A 20012-nucleotide genomic window follows, 5' to 3' on the forward strand; every position below is an offset into this window, starting at 1 on the left:
GGTTATTTCAACAAAACCGACAGACGTTTTATACTCGGATTAATAGGATGCCTTCACCGGTTTTCATATCCAGACCGCCGCCGGGATTTTCCCTCCTGGCTGTGGTGAGAGGATTCCAGCTCACCATAGTCGGAGGCTACCGCGCCATCAAGAACCCCGAACTGGCCAAATCAGGGTACTACCGCAAAGCAGGCGAGGCAATTCTGTGGTCCTTAGCCATCCAGCTGATCCTCTGGATTCCACTGATTGTGGCACGAGGCACACTCATTGTCCTGTACTATGTTACGGGCCAGTATGCCGAAGGGGCCGAATCAAGCATTGAGGGATGGATAGGCCGGCTCAAGTTCTGGCGCGAGGTTCTCAATGTAGGTCCAGTGCTTATCTCAGCTGTGCGGTTTATCCGCCCTGAAATGGACGACTTGTTTCTGAAGTCGCTGCAATTCGTGGACCGCGTGTACAAGCAAAAGCACCCGGAGTCGAACCGCGAGTTCTACAGGGCTCTGATACGATATGATTCTGAGAAGGCCACCACGGCTACTCCGGTAACCAAACCGCGGAAGCGAGACAGTATACTACGGTTTATCAAGAAAACTGGCATGAGAGCTGCGCAGACAATTGCGGTGTATTCCCTTTCAGGGGTTCCGGTTCTGGGCAAGCTGGTTCTGCCCGCTGTATCGTTCTATTCGTTCAACGAGGTGGTCGGCACGGCTGCTGCCATCTGCATATTCAGTGCCGGTCTATTCGTCCCGCGGCACTGGATGATGGTCTTCTTATCAACCTTCTGGGGCAGCCGCAGACTCGTGCGCGAGCTGCTTTCGCCATACTTCTCGCGAGTGCCATTCTCCCGCGTCGAAAAAGAGCATTGGTTCTCGGCACGAGAAGGCATCATGTTCGGCTTCGGTGCTGGCTTCTACCTGCTGCTCCGCATTCCTTTCCTCGGTGTGCTCGTCTACGGCTTTGCTGAAGCGAGTGCCGCCTTCTTGCTGACCAAGGTATCTGACCCGCCCCCTGCTCCTTCCCTCCTCCACACTTGGACCACCCACCAGACAGTGTGGACCGAAAAATTAGACAACATCTCCGCGTAGCGGAGCCCCGGGGGGTCTGGGGGGCTGGCCCCCCAGTTAATCATGCATCGCGTGTATTCGAGGGCCAGCCCTCGAGCTCCCGTAGCTCTGCTTCGTAGAGGACCTGCTTCAATCGATGTATTCTAGAGCTTAATTGACTTGGGGGCCAGCCCCCAACCCCCCCGTGGCTCCGCTTCGCGGAGAGACCTTACCACACAACCACCAATCCATCGCGAAGCGGAGCCCCAGGGGGGTTTGGGGGGACTGGTCCCCCCAGTTGTCTCCAGAGCTGTATCCACGCCGCATGAAGTGCGGCTCGCGATAGCCCCTTTTTCTGATTGACAATGTCTCACCCTTGTGCATGTAGCCGCGTGCGGCTCAACTGACATCTCGACACCCACCGACGACAAAATGAATTACGGCCAACGATGGGGCCCAGAATAAAGCCCAAGTTGTCCAATTTGCTGTCCCAAAAAAAGTTCGAGTCCCCTTTGTGGTAGTTCGTGGAGAGTAGAGCAACGTGCGTGGAGTATGAGAAAGGGTGGAGGGCGCCGCGTGGAAATAAGGTGCCCCCCCTCCCAATAACACCCACCTCATCAAACTTGGAGCGGGACCAGTTGCTCAAGGAACACTGGAGATGTCTACGTTGCAGAGAAGGCGAGTCGGAGGCTCGACGCCGTCGAACGAGGAGCCGCCGGTGTCGCCGGGCTTCGAGAACGGGCGGCGGGTAGCGTATGACCCGGAGGACATTGGGTCTACGGTGGAGGACACCAAAAAAAACCCGCGGCTGACGCTCATGGAGGAAGTGCTGCTGCTGGGGCTCAAGGACTCGCAGGGGTACCTATCGTTCTGGAACGACAACATATCGTATGCATTGAGGGGCTGCATTCTCATGGAGCTGGCGCTGCGCGGCAAGATCGCCATGGTCAGCGACCCGGGGCGGCGACACCGCGCGCTGAGCGAGCGGGTCGTGGAGGTTATAGACGAGCATATCACGGGCGAGGCGCTGCTCGACGAAACAGTCAAGATGATGAAGACGAGCGAGCCGCTCTCGGTCAACACGTGGATCGACTACCTCAGCGGCGAGACGTGGAACCTGACCAAGATATCGTACCAGCTCAAGCAGGTGAGAGAGCGGCTCGCCAAGGGGCTTGTCGACAAGGGCATCCTACGCACCGAGAAGCGCAACTTCTTCCTGTTCGACATGGCGACGCACCCTGTTGCTGATTCTGCGGCCAAGGACGAGATCCGGCGCCGTGTCGTAACCATGCTGACGGCGCGCACCATTGCGCTGCCATCGACTCCGTTCTTCCCCGAAGGCATTCCATTCCGCTTTCTGAGGTCCCTGGCACTAATTGGCGGCGCCTACGCTGGCACAGTGCTGGAGAATGTCCTAACCAACCTGGGCTACGACGCACGTGACCAGGCGTTCAACCGGGCCGATGAGCTGCTTAACGACTACTCGCAGTGGCCATTTGAGTCCCGGGGCGATCGAGGCGGCCTTGGAGTGAACCTTGCTAGCGAGCTTGCCAGCGAAATCACCGAATCGAACGAACTACAGGTAGAAGTCGTGGCCGCCGTGCTCAGCGTCTACACAAAGCTCGACGGCATCTTCTAATCCCCCTTATTATTATTATTATCCCCATGACCTATAGTAATTTGTCCAAAATCACCTACTAATACTCAATCCTCCGCGAAGCGGAGCCGCGGGGGTTTGGGGGCTGGCCCCCAAGTCAATTGAACCTACGGAATGTACATGGGGGGACTAGGGCCCCGCTTCGCGATTTTGCTACTATTCCTCCGTGAAGCGGAGCTATGGGGGGTTGGGGGCTGGCCCCCAAGTCAATTGAGCCTACCGAATGTCCATGGGGGGACCAGTCCCCCCAAACCCCCCTGGGGCTCAGCTTCGCGGAGGGGTCTGTCAGCCTTCATCAGAGTGATGTAACGAAATGTTGCTACTAGTTCTGGTAGCCGTTGTTGGGAGTTTGTAACCGTCATTCGTTACAGGGTTAGTAGTCCAAGTACGATTGCTTTTGAATGATAGGAATGATGCGTGATTTACGACACGTAAGGCATACTAAAGGTTATATACGACAATTAAAGTGTATCGCTACTTTGAGGTACTGTTGTCACCCAAAGGAGTAGGGTCGCGAACAAGCCCATTGACGAGCTGGTCAGAAATGTCTTCGCGCACAAATGTCAATAAATAAGGGGTGGAGGAATTTGTTTCGTCCTTGAATGTCGACGTAATAACATCATCATAGTTGACCTCGGTAACGTAATCGTCGTTGTACTTGCGGAATACGCCGTTCTTGACGTCGTTAATGTACACCCAGTAGTGGCCAAACGAAACCTGCCCGCGGTGGATAAACACACTGTGCACGCGGTACCCGTGCTGCTTCATGTCGGTGAACTGATTGGCTATCAACTCCGCCAGCTCATCAATGCGCTTGGTCATGACCGACGCTTTCTCGCCCAGCTTCGTGATCTCGGATTCTATAAACGTAAGCGTCGACTCGGCCACCTTGAACTGGTCGTCTTCGCTGTTCTTGCGCAGCCAGTCCACCGTCGATCGCAGCGTATCCTTCACGGTAAACCCATTATCGCGCTTCCTTTCAACCCGGGCCAGCTGCTCGGTCAACGTACGTAGCTCGTCCTTCCAGTCCCACAGCTGGTTCCGCTTCGTAATGACCGTCTCATCGTCCGTGTCTAGGTACCGATCCATGTATACTGTCTGGTCGAAACGCAGAGTCGCCTCCGATTTGAACACTCTCTCGGCAACCCGGTCGAACTGGACTCGCTGGACCTGTACTTGGATGATTGGAGGTAGCTCGCTGATGGTGACGGTCCGCTTCGTTACACCGCCCTCGGTGTGCACGATATCCCGCCCGAAATACGAGTCGAGCGCATCGTAAATGTCACGCGAGCCGCCAGCAACGTCGATTAGAATGTTATTGAACCGTTCAATCTTCTCTCGGCGTTTGCCCCCGTCCGACTCGTTTTCGAGCACCTGCTTGATCTTGCCGTAAAACAGCTGCTTGACAATGTCGTTCTGCTCGCCATCGCTCTCAACAGAAATTGCCTTGAACCCCGCCTCTAGCTGGAACAGCACGTTCTCAATGCATTCAGTAACGTCCTGCTGGCTACCGACCTTGAGAGCATTGTCAAGAGTCTCTTCCCGCTTGACCTGCGACATACTCTCTTCTTCGCTCTCCTTGGGCTCGTTAGGTTGCTCTATGAATACTAATGTGCGGTCAGTAGAAGAACTTCGCTTGTCAGTGCCAGCATTCTCGGTATTCTCTTCGTCTTCGTCGTCGTCGCTCGTGTGGTTCCGCTTCCGCGACTCAGGCGACAAATTCTCCTTGTTTTCTCGATCGTCCAAATCAATCATCATCTCCTCCTTCGCATCTTCTTCATTTTTCTGTTCGTCCTTCTTGTGGTGGTCATTTCTCTGTTTCTCGTCCGTTTCGCCGCTTGCCTGGGCAATGGCGGGTTTGATGATCTGCCGCTCGTTTTCAACGGCAGCATCAGGGGCCACCAACGCGAGGTACGCTAGCTCCCGCTTCGGACTAATATACTTCTCTCTCGTATGAATCAGTTCCGAGAAGAATTCTGACAGTAACGTAATAACTAGACTAGTTAGTATCCCACCATCACCAACACAAAAAAAAAAAAACTTACACTCTTGGGCACGAATAATTTCCCACTTTGGAACCTCTCGACCGCCCACTTTCTTAACGATCTTGAGCTTTTCCAACTCATTGACATCCTCCTTCTGGCCAGAGGTTGCAAAACTCAGAACCGCCTCCCGCAGCGGGGTGATAGTAAAGTAGTACTGGAGAAGCGAGTTCAGATAGCACGTGTTGCCAATGTTGCGCACTCCTACCGGCCAATTAAGGCCCTGATCCGGGTACGGCTCGGTCGCCAGACCCGTCTCGACAAAATTGGCGAGGAGGCTGCTCTTCTTATCCTGAGCAATGACCCGAAGCGCCTGGCGGAGCTGGAGAATGTCATGACCGTCCTCCTGCACCCGGATATTGTAGATAGCAATGATGTTCTGCACATCAGTGTCCCTTTCGCAGCCAACAAGTGAGTAGGCAGACTCAATGGGCTCACGCAGCGCGTCCTTGCCAGTCATTACCTCGTATGTATTTAGCAAGACTGCACTCCTGCGCTCTTTGCCGATAGTAAGAAGCGCAGTGTTTGCCTTGCTCAGTGAGTTTCCGGCCTCTCGCAGCTCGTTGCACTTGAGTTCGTATATAGCGTTAATTGAGTCGTCGTCCGAGTTCTGAGTCACTTGGAGGTAAACATGGGCCTCTTCAACAGACATATCCTCGGCCTCGACAAATTCTTGAAGCACCTGATCCTCGGGGGCTGTCTTCTGGATCGTCTTGAGCGCTTCAAGCATACTCTTGGCGTGGTCAGGCTGCTCGATAAGCTTGAGCTGGTACCTCTCGATAATGCTGGCGCCGGTAAGAGTCGGCAGCTCTTCATAGGAGAAGCCCAGCTTTTGATAGGCTTCTTCAACGTCCGACTGGGATATTGCCCCTAGCGACATCTGCTCCATCACAGCAATCTGTAGTTCCTCGCTGCCCCGGTACTGGGCAATGGTCTTTAGCGCGTCTACATAATGCGGCATGTTGCCCGGGTCGCTCTCAATCTGCTTCTGATACCAAGCAAACACCATTGCGTCGCTGAAGTACTCACAAGCCCCGAGAACGGCAAAGGCCACGTACACTTCCAGTGGAATGTGCGGGTGCGGCGTGCTGTGCGAGTTCATCGACATGTCTGGAGACAACAGGGCTGCCTTGAGAATTGGAATTGCGTTTTCAAAGTTACAATGGAACAGATTGGGCCCCGATCTTTCGGCGTTCTGCTGCGCTCTAAGCCCTAAAGCAGCCGACTCGAGCAGCAACCGGTACAGCTTACGCCTGATATAAACCGCTTTAGGGTCGTCTTCATCTCCGTAGATGTCCGGAGGAACGTACCACTCGATCTGTGCCTCGGGATCAGACCGCTTGAGGAAGAAGAGCCGTTTCTCGAGGAACTCCGGGTATATCTTCATATGGATCTGCCAATTGTTGGCCAGGATCTCTTTCCTTTCCGGAGAAGACAAGATCTGGTTGGCGATGCGATGTACAAGGGCAAATGAGGCTGCTGGAGTAGGCACCGGGGCGTCGGGCTTGAGGTGCTTGGCCTTGGCGTACCGCGCATGGATCGATTGCTCCTGGAACTGGGCCCTCTCGGCGAATGTCAGCTCCGGCGGGCGCACGATAATCCGCACGACAGTGTCGGTTTTCGGCGACATGAGCACGTGATAGGCGACAATTCCCGGCTCAGCCTGGGGTGGGGCCTGCACGGGCACGAATTCGTGCATAGCGTTCGGCTGCGACGAGCTGACAATGACCTCCAGGTGGTTCAGCGACTCGGTCATGATGAAGTAGTAGGTCTGCTGTGACGCATCTGTGCTTGAAAGCTCTGTATAGGGCACCTGCGATGGATTCAGTGCTCCGACTGCGTCCAGGGCCCGAACAGAGACGCTCGACTGGAGGTATAACGGGCCCACTACGGGGACGAGGTTTGTCGCCTCATTGGCGCCAAAATATGTCCGGACAAGGTCCTCCAGCACTCGTGGCCATGACTTCGTGGCTGACTTGGTACCAACAGACTCAAACAGTGCTTGTCTGTCCATTGGCGGTACCTTTGTAGACTTCTTCTATTGCCTTGTATATAGAATGGCGGTGTGTTGATAGTCGGCAATATGGCGGTTACAAATCACCCAACCTTATTATTATATATATGTCGTCATAGGACCGGGTTAGGTGAGCTTTGGGCTTCTGCGCAATAAATTCTTTTGCTCAATTGGTCATTTTACCTACACAGCTGTATTTTGGGAGGCGCAACGGTTAGCATGCGGCAATTGATGAAGCCAAGCTGGTCAACTTCATGCCACTAACTAGCTAGCTAGCACGCAACTAAGTTGTGTCGTTTTAGCCGTTTGGGAGTCGCTGTGGTACTTCTGGTGAAATAGATGAAAGCGCTGTAATTATTTCATCCAACTTAAGTGTATCAATCATTGAAGGAAGCCGAATTATCGATTGAACGCTCAAATCCAGTAGAGGGAGTTTAAGCTGAAGACCAGCAGGCTCTTTAAATTCTTCCTCTATAGATTTTGCAGGTATATTAGAAGGCGCTTAGAAAATGACGTGCCTGGGGAATATCTAAACGGTACTACTGTACCGGTATTTGGGATTTTACACCTATCGGATGTCTCTGAAGTGAAAAATCCAATCTCGTTACCAACTGCATAAGATTGAATAGATCGAAATAGACTAGGGAATGTCGGACTCAGCAGTTCCCAGTCCGGTCAGTAGTGGGCCATCCAGTGTAGGCGATGGCCCAGCCACACTCCTTGAATCCTCTTCTGGAGGAAGCTCGAGTAGTAGTAACATGATTACCCAGATTATGGAGTCAAACCCGTACTTCTCAGCAGGCTTTGGTCTCATGGGCCTCGGAGCCGGCCTGGCTCTGTCGCGACAGGCTATCATGCGCAGCTACACGCTCGTCAAACGCCTGATGTTTGTAGATCTCGAGATTTCGTCGCGAGATCAATCGTACAACTGGGTCCTCGAGTGGCTCTCGAGACGGCCCAACCCACGGAACCGCCAGCTCAGCGTTCAAACCACATACAAGCAGCACGAAAATGGCAGTGTAACGACGGACTTTTCGCTTGTCCCCGGTCCAGGCAAGCATTGGATGCGGTATCAAGGCGCATTCCTCCAGATCAACCGTGAGCGGTCGGGACGGCTCATGGACCTTGGCAAGGGTTCGCCGTTCGAGACTATTACATTCACGACGCTCTACAGCGACCGTGGAGTGCTGAAGAACATTTTGAAGGAGGCTGAGATCATGGCGCTGCGGAAACAGGAGGGCAAGACTGTTATTTTCACCTCCTACGGTCCCGAATGGCGGCCATTTGGCTCTCCACGTAAGAAGCGGGCCATCGAGTCGGTCATTCTCGCAGGGTCAATCAAGGACGACATTACCAAGGACGTCGAGGACTTCCTGTCTAACGGCCAGTGGTACGATAAACGTGGCATTCCCTACCGACGTGGGTATCTGCTATACGGCCCGCCTGGTAGCGGCAAATCGTCCATTATCCAGGCTCTGGCAGGATACCTTGACTACAACATTTGCATCCTTAATCTGTCTGAACGTACTCTTACGGACGACCGTCTCAACCATCTTATGAACCACGTGCCGGAGCGAAGCATTCTTCTGCTCGAGGATATAGACGCGGCATTCACCGAGCGAAAGCAGAGCGACGACCAGGGATATGTGTCTGGCGTTACCTTCTCGGGCCTGCTCAATGCTCTGGACGGTGTCGCCGCAGCTGATGAGCGGATCATCTTCATGACAACGAACCACCCGGAAAAGCTGGATCCGGCGCTGATCCGACCTGGCCGAGTTGATTTCAAGGTGCTAATTGACAATGCTACTCCACAGCAGGTGGAGGAGATGTTCCTGAGGTTCTACGAAGGCGAAACTGCGTACGCTAAGGCCTTTGTCAAGACGGCAATTGAGATTGGGCACCCTATTAGCACTGCTCTGTTGCAAGGTATATTTATTGCCAATAAGGGTAAGCCTGATATGGCGCTGGTGACGCTCGAGTCGTTGCGTCCGGAGGTGCGAGCGGTTACGAACCAGGGAGACAATATGTTTAGGTGATGTGTGTGTATATATGTAAATAGATTCATGGGGAGACTTTCCCCCTTTAACGATATGTTATGGACTACATCTGTAGCAGCGACTTCACTTCTCGGGGGCCAGCCCCCGAACCCCCGTAGCTCCGCTCCGCGGAGGGGCTTCAAACAATTGGTTACATATCGGTTTAATGTATATATTTGTACTCATGGGTGGGCTCTCCACAGTTTTTAATAACATGTTACGGACTATACTCATCGTTGATTATATCGATTCAGAGGGCGATTCGGGTGGTTGATTCTACTATTTAGGAGGGTTGACTATAACGATTCGTCTATTCGATACGGATAGTTGACTATGTCGACTCAGTGTTGACTATAGCGATCAATTAACTTGCCATATTCGGATGGTTTAGAATGTCGGTTCGGGTGGTTGATTATGTCGAAATGACATAGAATGGCCCTGCGGAGGAAGGAATGCGATATATCTGCCGTAATTGTGTATTCATTTGTACATAGGTTGCTAATTAACCATCAATGGCTGAGATCTATGGTCCATCAGTCTTTTTGCACCCAGCCCTCTCAGCTCAATTCGTCACTCCCAATGAGATAATACGCTACCCAATAGATAATCCGATATCCCTGTTCCCAATTCACGTGGCTCAGGCAATCAATCATATATAGGAAGAGAAACTATATCCTTATCTCAACGTCGCTGTCGTGCGTTATTCATCGCTAACGAACCTCCTCACAACTGTCCAAATCAAGAATTCCCAAATTGTGTAACACCGCAAAATAATGATAATGGTTACCCCTTGAACTGCTTCAATGCCTCAATAGCGGCCTGTTCAACATGATACCCATGGACAAGGTTCCCCTGAGATTTCTCCTCTGCAGCTTGCATCACCTGTTTGAGAAAAAGCAGGTAGTTCAAGTATATCATCGCATCCGCATTGCCCGAGACGCTCTTCGACAAGCCATACCTTTTCAGCCTCCGCTTGAAGCTCGCTCGCGGGTACAATTTCGCCATCTCCCAGGCTCCTCCAAAGTGGTGGTTGTCGGTTTGTTTACCCTACAACGATTCGCATTCGGCGGATCGCAGTGCGTGCGTGCGCGCGCACTATGGTCTACGTAACCAAGTCGCTTCCATGGGCGATCCAACACCGCCCACTTGTCACCCTCCCCCTTTTCCTCGGGGAGTCAACCTGCTGGTAAGCCCCTTGTCAAATCCAAAAGGTTGGCAACGTGGTCTGATTATAGCAATTGCGGTTGTCGTAGTGGCTGAGAGTGGCTAAGCGGCGAACGTGATGATTTTTTGCGCTCGGTGTCTGGGGTGGGAATGGCGATGTCGGATCGGCCCCTCATGTGCATAAAAGAGGAGGAATGCGGCTCGCCCGGGACCGGAGGAACGAAACGAGGCAAAGCATATGATTCCTGCGGTACCGTTGGAAACAAAACAGACCTGCCATTCTCACCAGATCATTCAGTTCGTTGAACTCCTCATATCTAAGCGAGCCAGCTAAATTGAATGGCAAATAGCGCAACTGTAAGCTGGTCGGTGATGCATTAGGGGACCAGCTGCAGAACTGCTCCACACATAAACGGTACAGATTTGTTTCACAACGACGGGGCAGCTCATCCAAGGCCAGTCCTCCTTACGCCGCTATTTTATATCCGCGATATATATACCCCAGACGACTTTGGGGAGTCTAATTTTTTCCCACTGATCCATTAATCTCGATCGAACAGAGATGAGACTAATAGGACGCCGACGAAAGCGAAATGCCGTTAACGTCGAGGGCCTCCGGGACCTGCAGCTTCGGGTCACGGTGCTCAAGGTATGTTTGCGAGCTGGTGCTTATCTCTCAAGAGATGAGCCTGTTTGCTGTTATGTCATTGGATGTGGCTGACTAGAGTTGATGAATAGGCAAAAGGGCTCGTGGGTGCCGACAAAATGCCCGTGAACTGCCCGGTAAGTTTATACCCATCAGGGGTTATGCAAACGTGGCTTTCTCTAACATTTGTGGTTAGTACGTCGTGGTACGGTGCAATCACTACCGGTTCTCTACGCATGCTGCGAACAAGACGCAGGAACCGGAGTGGAATACGGAATTCGTCGTCCCGTTGGCTCGGTTCAATAGTGAACATGGAGTTTCCATCAAGGTCTGGGACAAGGATCGGATCAGAAAGGTAAGCCGATTACTTTTGTCGCAAAATTGGGCCGGATTAACAAGAGTAGAACTACATTGGAGAGGTCCTGATTGAATTGGACGAGATTTTCCCGGCGTTCAAAGCATTGCCAAAGGATGATCCGGCTAATAAACCGCGCTGGATCCCGCTGAATGCGATCCGATATAACACCAGTGTCAATTGCGGCCAGATCGAGGTCGCTTTTGCCCTGGAAGCAACTAAACCCGGTGTCGAAAGCTCTAAGCTGTGGAATGAACTGCTCCTCGAAATCGACCGAATCAGGCCCCCGTCGAAGCAGCCGAGCGTCGCCGGAACATTAGACTCGCTCGACTTCGAAGACGAGATCGAGGATATAGAGTCTGAAGAAGAAGAAGGAGAGGAAGAAGGAGAAGACGAAGATGTGTATGAGAGCCCCTATGAAGACGAGTCAGACGACGAATTGGAATTGGACGAGCTCGAGGGTAGCCCGTTCCCCGACATGGAACTGGAGCAGAAAGAGGGGGAAGCAAAGGTTCCCGTTCCAGCTCCGGCCATCCAAGTCATCCCCGGGTCACCTCTTCCACCGTCTAAACAACAACCTCCTGCGCTGTACCAACAGGCGGTGCCCCAGAGGGGGGACAAGCGAAAGACTCGCAAGGCTCGGCACTTCGAATTCACCGCCGCCTCTTCTGTCGTGGGTGTCACTTTCCTCGACATCATCAAGGCCACCGACCTCCCTCCCGAGCGAAACATGACTAGAATGGGCTTTGATATGGACCCGTTTGTCGTCGTGTCATTTGGCAAGAAAACTTTCCGCACTGCTTGGAGGCGCCATACGCTGAACCCGGTGTTCAACGAGAAACTCCTCTTCCCCGTGCGGCGTCACGAGCAGAATTTCTCGATCAATTTCACCGTCATGGACAAAGACCGCATCACCTTGAACGACTTCGTCGCGGATGTCGAATTGAATATCCAAGAGCTCATCAAAAACTCGCCAAGGCCCGACCTGGAGACAGGCTTGTATGAGCCAGAGTCGCTGACGTCCTACCCACTCGAGCCAGAGGAGACGCCGAAAAAGCGACGGGGCATCCCCAGAATCAGTTCGTTCCGGTCTTTCCGCTCATCTCGAGCCCAGACGCCTGAAGCCAGTGCTAGTGCCCCAAACACTAACCCAATCGCGACGCCAGCATACACCGAAGGATCTGGCTCTTCCTCCTCTGTCGACGAGCCGACGAACAATAAAACTGACGGAAGAATCCGCAATCTGCTTGATCCAAACGCCGCAGAAACTCTGGCATCGGCGTTTAAGCCACAAGATGAAGAGGCTAGACAGCATAAGACGTTTATTCTTCCGCTCAAGCTGAGGAGCACGAAGTACGAGGACAAGTGCAGTCCGCAGATTTATATACGGGGCCGATTCCTTCCCTATGCTGCGTTGCGGCAGCACTTCTGGCGAGGGCTCATGCGAACCTATGACATTGATGACACTGGGGCGCTGAGCTATCTCGAACTGACGACAATGCTGGATTCGCTGGGCTCCACTCTGTCGCGCAAGACGAAGGAAGGCTACTTCGAGAGATTCAACCGTCCATTGACGGAGGAGCTCACTATTGACGAAGTTGTCATTTGTCTTGAAGATCAGATCATCAAAGATAGTATTGAGGAGCGGCGCCGTCGTGAAAGTCTCGCAACAACCGATACTGATTCTATTTCTGCATTCGACGAGGACCAGGAGATGGCTCTCTCCTCAGATGCTGGCAATGGTGGATCGAATCAGCCGGCTATTGGACCATCCTCCGTGCCCGTGCCGGTGGCACCCATCTCTGTAGCCTCTCGCTCTCCATCGATTGGCAGTACTGGTACCGGTGAACTAGCCTCATCGCTGCCGCTATCAAAGGCCAGTTTCGCGTCAAACTTTAGCCTAGACGCTTTTTCAGATGCAGAAGATAACGGCAAGTTCCTTGAGCGCGTTATCCAAATTTCAAGCTGCCCCGGGTGCAACCAACCGCGTCTCGGCAAGCGCACTGAAATCGATATCGTGACACACCTTGCCATCTGTGCGGACCAGAACTGGGCAAAGGTAGACGCGCTTATTATGGATCGGTACGTGTCCTCGGACCAAGCTCGAAAGCGATGGTACTCAAAGATAGTCTCCAAGGTTTCGTACGGCAACTACAAGCTCGGAGCAAACTCAGCCAATATTCTTGTCCAGGACCGTATGACTGGCTACGTCATGGAAGAGAAGATGAGCGTCTATGTGCGACTGGGTATTCGGCTACTTTACAAAGGCATGCGAAGCTCGCGAATGGAGACAAGGCGAGTGCGGGCTATGCTGCGCACGCTGAGTATTAAGCAGGGCAGAAAATATGATAACCCGGCATCGGTGCAGAGCATTCGGCCGTTTATCAAGTTCCACAATCTTAATATGGACGAAGTGCTGGAGGCAATAGAGAACTTTAAGACGTTTAATGAGTTCTTCTACCGCAAGTTGAAGCCTGACGCCCGAAAGTGCGACGCGCCACACAACCCTAAGATTGCCGTCTCCGCGGCAGATTGTCGCACTACTATGTTCAAGTCGGTTTCCAAGGCCCAGCAGATCTGGATCAAGGGCCGTGAGTTCAGTATTGCCAGGCTATTTGGCGACGCATATCCCGACATGGTTGACAAGTTCGAGGAGGGCTCGCTGGCCATTTTCCGCCTCGCGCCACAGGACTACCATCGGTTCCATACTCCTGTCGACGGTGTAGTGGGCGAGCCAAAGACTATTCAGGGCGAGTACTACACGGTCAACCCGATGGCAATCAGGTCCGCTCTCGATGTGTATGGCGAGAACGTTAGAGTGCTGGTCCCTATGGAGACCGAGCATTTTGGCACTGTCATGATTGTTTGCGTCGGAGCCATGATGGTTGGCAGCACTGTTATCACTGCCAAAAAGGGGGATCGACTGAACCGTATGGACGAGCTGGGGTACTTCCAATTTGGCGGTAGCACGCTAGTAATTCTCTTCGAACCCGGTCGCATCAAGTTCGACGAGGATCTCACTGAAAACTCCGACGCGGCGGTCGAGACGCTCGTCAGAGTGGGCATGTCTATTGGCCACCATCCAGATCACCCAGAATGGGAGCGCCATGATATTAAGGATCCGAATCTTGTTAGCCAGGAAGAGAAAGAGCGGGCTATGCGGGAGATCGTTGGCGGTGGCACTGGCGAAATGTATCTTACCTAATCCTTTTTATATTATCATCTTCTAATGCTACTCAATTGTCGATTTAACGTTTATCTTCCCCTACTACACTACCTAGTATTACTGTACCAGGGAGTAATGTGGTGTATTCGAGGGCCAGCCCTCGAGCTCCCGTGGCTCCGCTTCGCGGAGGTTCTGCAAGCCCCCCTTAAAGTAATGGAGTGTGTTCTGAACTTGCAATGAAAATCAGTATATGTACCCGATTGCGACCCAATTGTCGATTAGAGTGTATTTCAAGTACCCTACATTGCCCAATATCCCTTAAAATTGTAGAAGCATTGTCAGCACCACAAGTTGTTATCCGAATGTCCACCATAGCTGTAATTTGTGGCCCAATTGACGATTAAACTCGTAGTTTCAAGCAGTTCAATTCCATTAGACCGCGCGCAGAATATATTTGAATGAAATAATGATATAAATTCAACAAAATTAACACATTACAGCCGCGCGTCAAACCATTAATTTACGACGCGGTCGACGCGTTGTATATCAGCATTTTTCACCTAATCCAATAGAGAGATCCGCAATGTCAGCATCGGACGGAAGCTCAAATGGCCTGTTGCGCGAGCCGACAGGAGAATATCGCACTCTCAGCCGAGATCCCTCCGTGTCCAGCGGATTCAACGACAAGTTCATAATACCTTTCTCCAAGCGGAACTATAACCAGCAGTACTGCAACATCTACTTCGCGCGACTCCGCCAACTGCGGTCGATTGTCGCCGAGCAGGCCAGTAGAGCATGGGACGGCATGAAGGTCGGCAAGGATCTGACCGTCGAGAGAGTTGACAAGGTCCTGGACGTGCGACAGGGTAAGCTCGTATGGATCCTGGGTACCGTGTACAAAGAGATGCAGTTCAAGCCAGATATCCTCAAAGAAGTGACCCGGAGCCAGTACGGGGCCCCCGAGCCCCAGCCTGAAAAGTACTTCAATATGGACACGGACCAGGTGCTCCTGGAAGACGAATCGGGTCGCATCGAGCTTACCGGAGACTTTGTGCGGTCACAGCAGACTCTCGTCACCGGCTGTGTCGTTGCTGTGCTCGGGACCGAGAACTTGAGCTCCAAGTTTGAAGTTGTAGACATCAAGTTCCCCGAATATGCGCCTCAGGCTCCGTTACAGCCGCAATTGGAGCCGGCTCAGCGGAGAAGGTATCTTGCATTTGTATCCGGTATCATGGCTGGAGACAAGAGTGAAGACCCCCGGAGGCTGGAGATGCTTTCGGAGTTCTTGTGCGGTGAATTAGGCGGAGAAGAGGACCAGGCATCCATTGAGAGCGAGATTGTCAGCGTTGTAATTGCAGGCGACAGCATAAACCAGCGGAAGGATCTCTTCCTTAGTGAGGGGGTAATGAAGGCTATTGACAATAGTAGCTCCGAGCAGCGTAAATTCGGTAAAAAGAAGGACACATACAACCCAGACGCAACGAGAGCTTTTGATGATTTTCTGAGTGAAGTTCTGGGAAGCGTTCCGGTGACAATTCTGCCTGGTAAGAACGATCCTTCGTCGGTCTCAATGCCTGAACAGCCCTTGCATGCGGCTCTGCTGATGAAGTCAGCCAAACAGGCTGTTGGGTCGAATGTGCTGTCGCGTCTCACGAACCCTGCGTGGTTCGAGGTTAACGGGGTGCATGTGTTTGGCACGAGTGGGCAGGTAATTGACGACATGTACAAGTACGGGGACTACAATGACCGCCTGAAGCTAATGGACCTGACGATGCGATGGCGCCACAGCGCTCCGACGTGCCCAGATACTCTCAGCTCATATCCGTATAACGAGGACATTGATCCGTACATCATGGAGAAAACACCGCATATATACTTTGCTGGTAATCAGCCGTCGTTTTGCACGAGGCTCGTCCAGTCGAAGGACTCCAATGGCAAGGATGTTGTAATTAGATATGTTTCGATCCCGCGGTTTGTCACCACGGGCGAGGTTGTGCTTGTGGACATGGACACTTTGGAGGTCAAGAACGTCTCCATTGGCGCTATTTAACTAGAGTATGCGAAAAATTCATTTGTAAATCTTCCGCGCAGCGGAGCCCCAGGGGGGGGTTTGGGGGACTGCTCCCCCTAATTACACTAGTATGGAGAGTATTCGAGGGCCAGCCCTCGAGCTCCCGTAGCTGGGGGCTCTGCCCCCAAACCCCCTGTTAACCAGATCTCCGCTGAGCGGAGCCCCATGTGTGGTGAGTCTGGGCCACTCCAGACTCATCAACAGGGAGCATGACGACCTCAACCGTTTCTATCAACGAATAATTATTACAAAGTGGACCCATGGACGCCTCTCCTCTCGACTTAACCTATTAACAGCAAGCACCTTCCGCAACAGGATTCACATAACACTGATCATGGCACTGATCCTTGTTAGGCTCGCAATTTCAATTATAAAAGGAGAGCCATAGCCAACCAGTGTTAAGAATCACGCTTCGTCTTGGATTTACTACTATTTATTGGTATTTCTAAGTAAGGACGTCAACTACTACGACTACCACACTCCTGAATCAACCTTCAATCCTTTAAGCGACACTATTATCTTAAGTACTTTAATCATTCTACATAACGAAACATATGAATAGGAGTTCTACAAATCTCAACTGGAACCCTTATTAAGTGACTGCTAGCACAACCATCGCGCACAGCTTCACACAGGGGGGGTTGTAATTGAAGATTCATTGTAGTTGAAGAGTTCAAATTGTGATTAATTCAAGCTGGTGGAAGAATTCAATACGAATTTAAAGAACACAACTTGTACCAGTTAAATAGGTCAAGTTGAATTGAAGAATTAATGGGAATTAAAGAATTCAAGTTAGATATATACAAGCATTAAATATTTACACACGGTCATCGCTTTCGATAACCTGGACAGGGTAGTCGCCCTTTCGATTGGCGTTCTTACCGTAAGTAGTATCCGCACCATACTGGGCAAACTCAACCGAGCGCTTAGAAGGATCAACCGAAAGCCTGTCTAGCATTCGAGCGGAAATCTCGGGAATGAATGGCTGCAGGGCAATGCTGCACACTCGGGCGACTTCAGCCGCATCCCGAATAATGGCATTCTGCTCGCTAGAGTGCTTGGCAAAAGTCCATGGCGCACAGTCCTGGAGGAACTGATTAGCATAGGAGATGAGCAGCCACACCTCGCCCAGAGCGTGGGCGGTCCCGGCACCACCCTCAGCGTTCATGCGCCTGGCCATTCGAGAAACTAGCGTGTTTGTATCGGAGACGAGCAACTCATGACGCTCACGCATCGAGGGGAGGTCCATGGTATCAAACGCCTTCTCAACTTCTGCGCCAGACATGGCAAGCCCCTGCTCAATGCTAAACGCCTTGCCGCAAACCCGCATAACCAGGTTGCCGTACTTGTTAACGAGCTCGGTGTTGTGGCGGGCCAGGACCCGGCTGTTGTCAAACACTGAGTCATGGTCAAGGTACGAGTCGTTCATGAGGAAGAACTTGACGCTGTCTGGGCCAAACATGTCCAGAGTGTAGGAAGCATCGACGACGTTGCCAATCGATTTGGACATCTTCTTGCCGTCTTTGATCCAATGCGAATGAACCACCAGCTGCTTTGGAGGAGGGATCCCAGCCGCCAGGAGAAAGGCGGGCCAATAGAGGCCGTGGAACCGCACAATGTCCTTACCCACGATTTGAATGTCAGCGGGCCAGATGGAGCCCTGGAAGCCGGCATTGTCTTTCCAAGGGAACCCGGCGCTCGTGAGGTAATTCACCAGTGCGTCGAACCAGACGTACATGATTTGGGTGTCGTCTCCCGGGACTGGCACGCCCCAAGTATTTCGACTCTTTGGTCTGGACACGGAAAGATCAGAGAGGCCCTGGAGCTCGATTTCCCGCTGGAGGTTCTTGAGATGCGACACCGGCTGAATAAACGTCGGATTTTGAGCGTAAAATTCGAGCAGTTCCTTTTTGAGTTGCGACATGGCAAAGAAGTAATTCTCCTCGTCAATCCACTCCACGGGTTTGTCGGTTTCTTTAGAAACCATGACTTTGTCTCCATTGGCCAATTGCTTCTCAGTGACCTGGTTCTCCGGGTAGAAAGTCTCGTCGGAAATGCAGTACCAGCCACTGTGGGTACCCTTGTAAATGTATCCTTTCTCATTGAGGATTTCCCACAGCGCCTGGGACGCGACTTTGTTCTCCTGTTCAGTGGTTCTAATAAATCTATCGTAGCTGACTTTGGACTGGTCCGCGAGCGCTTTGAAAGCCCCAGCGGCCAGATCTACGTATTCCTGGGGTGGAATTCCCGCTTTCTGGGCCGCCTGGAGTACTTTGAGGCCGTGCTCGTCGGTTCCAGTAGTCATGTACCCCGGACGCGTGCCGTCGGCGAAACTATGCCATCGCTTCAGCACGTCGGCCAGAACCATGGAGTGTAAATGGCCGACATGTGGTGCTGCGTTGACATAGAAGATTGGTGTAGTGGTGTAGAATGGCTTGGACTCGAGAGTCTTCTTCTTCTCCTCGAGCTGCTCAGTACTGGGCACAAACGAGCTAGCCTGTCTTATTCCTAGCAGGTACCTCAGGCTGCCAGCGGCGCGCCGACATACACATTGTCTGGCGGCCAGCATTCTCAATACAGTCGCCGAGATTCTAGTGGACGATCCGTATAAATTAATTCAAAGCTATGGAGGGCTCTAGGTAATATTGGTCTCTCTGCCAAATGAAATTTCAGATTTTTGAATTTTTGTTGTTGTGGACCGCGCGTCGGTTGGGATGTTAAAGCCGTGCCGTTGCCGAGCCGCACCAGCATTGAGGGTCCAATGGCGGCTTGAGAGGGTCGTTACTTGCCGCTGAGCTGCTTCTCAACGAAGAGTGTCATGATGGAAAAGATGCCGTAGAAGAGCGCCAGAGGGTATGCGACAAGCACTCGCATCTGGGACAATTGCAGGTAGGACACGAAGATGGCCGAGGAGGAGTAGGTGCACCAAAAGATGACAAAGGCCGAAAAGAAGTACCCCAGCGCGTTGTCAAGTGGGACAACCACGCCAATTGCGCTCGTCGCGACGAGCGGCAGCAGGCAATATCCCAACACACTCGCCGTACGCAGCATGTCTATTGATTTCATGGCCATGAGATTCAATATGGCGTAGAGCGACAGAGTGCCCATGAGCGCCACGCCGTAAATGTATCCAAAATGCACCTTGCCCGAAAGAAGCAGGAAGGTCGCGAAAAGCAGGCAGAACAGAATGGGCCCCGCCAGGTCGGAGTCGTCCATGATGTGTTGGTCAATCGATCTAAACGGGTTCAGCACCGTCATGGTCTTCTGCTGAATGTGTCCAAAATTAACCCCGAGCTCTTCGAGAAGAGGCGGCTCGCCAGGGTACCCGCTCGTGCCGAATGCTGCCAGAATGCCTGTCGACAGCCTTTCCTGGCCGCCCGACTCCGATCCGTACATGTATGATCCGCTGGCACTACCCATGGTGCCCGATCCTCCGGACTGTGCCGTGGCGTAGTTGGACGGAATGAATTGCAGGTTTTGTGGTGTGGCTCCCGCCGCATAGTCTGGCGTGTAATACGACATGGCTTCTCTAAGTCTTTACTGTATCTTTTTTTTAATTTTTTTTCTTTCCGTGACACCAGGCTGCTAATTTTTTTTCTTTCGTTGACACCTGGCTCTGTGGTGCGTTGAAATTGCCGTGTCGTGTCGAACGACATTGGGGGGGTCTTTGGGATACACAGGTGCGGTCCCGTTTACGTAATTTTCCGGTAGTGGCTTACATAATATCACTTTCATCGGTTGATTCAGCGACATGCTTTTTCAATTGGTGTGCTATGCTCTTATAGTGGTGGTGGTGGTGGTTAGTTCTTGTTCTTTTT

The 20012-nt window shown here is 52.2% G+C and overlaps 8 protein-coding genes and 1 non-coding gene across 9 annotated transcripts; 5 read left to right on the top strand and 4 right to left on the bottom strand.

Annotated features, from left to right (window-relative positions):
• Window positions 1–47: 47 nt before the first annotated feature.
• TRVA0_014S02652 (uncharacterized protein) lies at window positions 48–1085 on the top strand (the record flags this gene model as incomplete). The annotated part of the gene is made up of 1 exon (XM_076684330.1): window positions 48–1085. The coding sequence occupies one exon, from the start codon at window positions 48–50 to the stop codon at window positions 1083–1085; it is 1038 nt and encodes a 345-aa protein (XP_076541538.1).
• Window positions 1086–1701: 616 nt separating this feature from the next.
• Window positions 1702–2682, top strand: VPS74 (Vps74p; the record flags this gene model as incomplete). Its single annotated transcript, XM_076684331.1, has 1 exon — window positions 1702–2682. One exon carries the CDS (start codon window positions 1702–1704, stop codon window positions 2680–2682), a length of 981 nt encoding a protein of 326 aa, XP_076541539.1.
• A 492-nt stretch (window positions 2683–3174) lies between these two features.
• On the bottom strand, window positions 3175–6756 carry UBP2 (ubiquitin-specific protease UBP2; the record flags this gene model as incomplete). Its single annotated transcript, XM_076684332.1, has 2 exons — window positions 3175–4694; window positions 4746–6756. The coding sequence occupies 2 exons, from the start codon at window positions 6754–6756 to the stop codon at window positions 3175–3177; spliced, it is 3531 nt and encodes a 1176-aa protein (XP_076541540.1).
• Window positions 6757–7514: 758 nt separating this feature from the next.
• BCS1 (bifunctional AAA family ATPase chaperone/translocase BCS1) lies at window positions 7515–8792 on the top strand (the record flags this gene model as incomplete). The annotated part of the gene is made up of 1 exon (XM_076684333.1): window positions 7515–8792. The coding sequence occupies one exon, from the start codon at window positions 7515–7517 to the stop codon at window positions 8790–8792; it is 1278 nt and encodes a 425-aa protein (XP_076541541.1).
• Window positions 8793–9261: 469 nt separating this feature from the next.
• On the bottom strand, window positions 9262–9978 carry TRVA0_014S02740. Its single transcript, XR_013062081.1, has one exon. It is a non-coding gene; the product is annotated as an uncharacterized misc_RNA (transcript).
• Window positions 9979–10518: 540 nt separating this feature from the next.
• On the top strand, window positions 10519–14162 carry PSD2 (phosphatidylserine decarboxylase 2; the record flags this gene model as incomplete). Its single annotated transcript, XM_076684334.1, has 4 exons — window positions 10519–10605; window positions 10695–10739; window positions 10799–10957; window positions 11007–14162. 4 exons carry the CDS (start codon window positions 10519–10521, stop codon window positions 14160–14162), a joined length of 3447 nt encoding a protein of 1148 aa, XP_076541542.1.
• A 544-nt stretch (window positions 14163–14706) lies between these two features.
• On the top strand, window positions 14707–16173 carry POL31 (DNA-directed DNA polymerase delta subunit POL31; the record flags this gene model as incomplete). The annotated part of the gene is made up of 1 exon (XM_076684335.1): window positions 14707–16173. The coding sequence occupies one exon, from the start codon at window positions 14707–14709 to the stop codon at window positions 16171–16173; it is 1467 nt and encodes a 488-aa protein (XP_076541543.1).
• An 838-nt stretch (window positions 16174–17011) lies between these two features.
• MSM1 (methionine--tRNA ligase MSM1) lies at window positions 17012–18763 on the bottom strand (the record flags this gene model as incomplete). Its single annotated transcript, XM_076684336.1, has 1 exon — window positions 17012–18763. The coding sequence occupies one exon, from the start codon at window positions 18761–18763 to the stop codon at window positions 17012–17014; it is 1752 nt and encodes a 583-aa protein (XP_076541544.1).
• Window positions 18764–18975: 212 nt separating this feature from the next.
• On the bottom strand, window positions 18976–19716 carry YIP1 (transporter YIP1; the record flags this gene model as incomplete). The annotated part of the gene is made up of 1 exon (XM_076684337.1): window positions 18976–19716. One exon carries the CDS (start codon window positions 19714–19716, stop codon window positions 18976–18978), a length of 741 nt encoding a protein of 246 aa, XP_076541545.1.
• Window positions 19717–20012: the final 296 nt, after the last annotated feature.

The sequence above is a fragment of the Trichomonascus vanleenenianus genome (genome assembly GCF_965637985.1).
Source record: "Trichomonascus vanleenenianus strain CLIB 3782 genome assembly, contig: TRVA0_014S, whole genome shotgun sequence".
NCBI lineage: Eukaryota > Fungi > Ascomycota > Dipodascomycetes > Dipodascales > Trichomonascaceae > Blastobotrys > Blastobotrys vanleenenianus.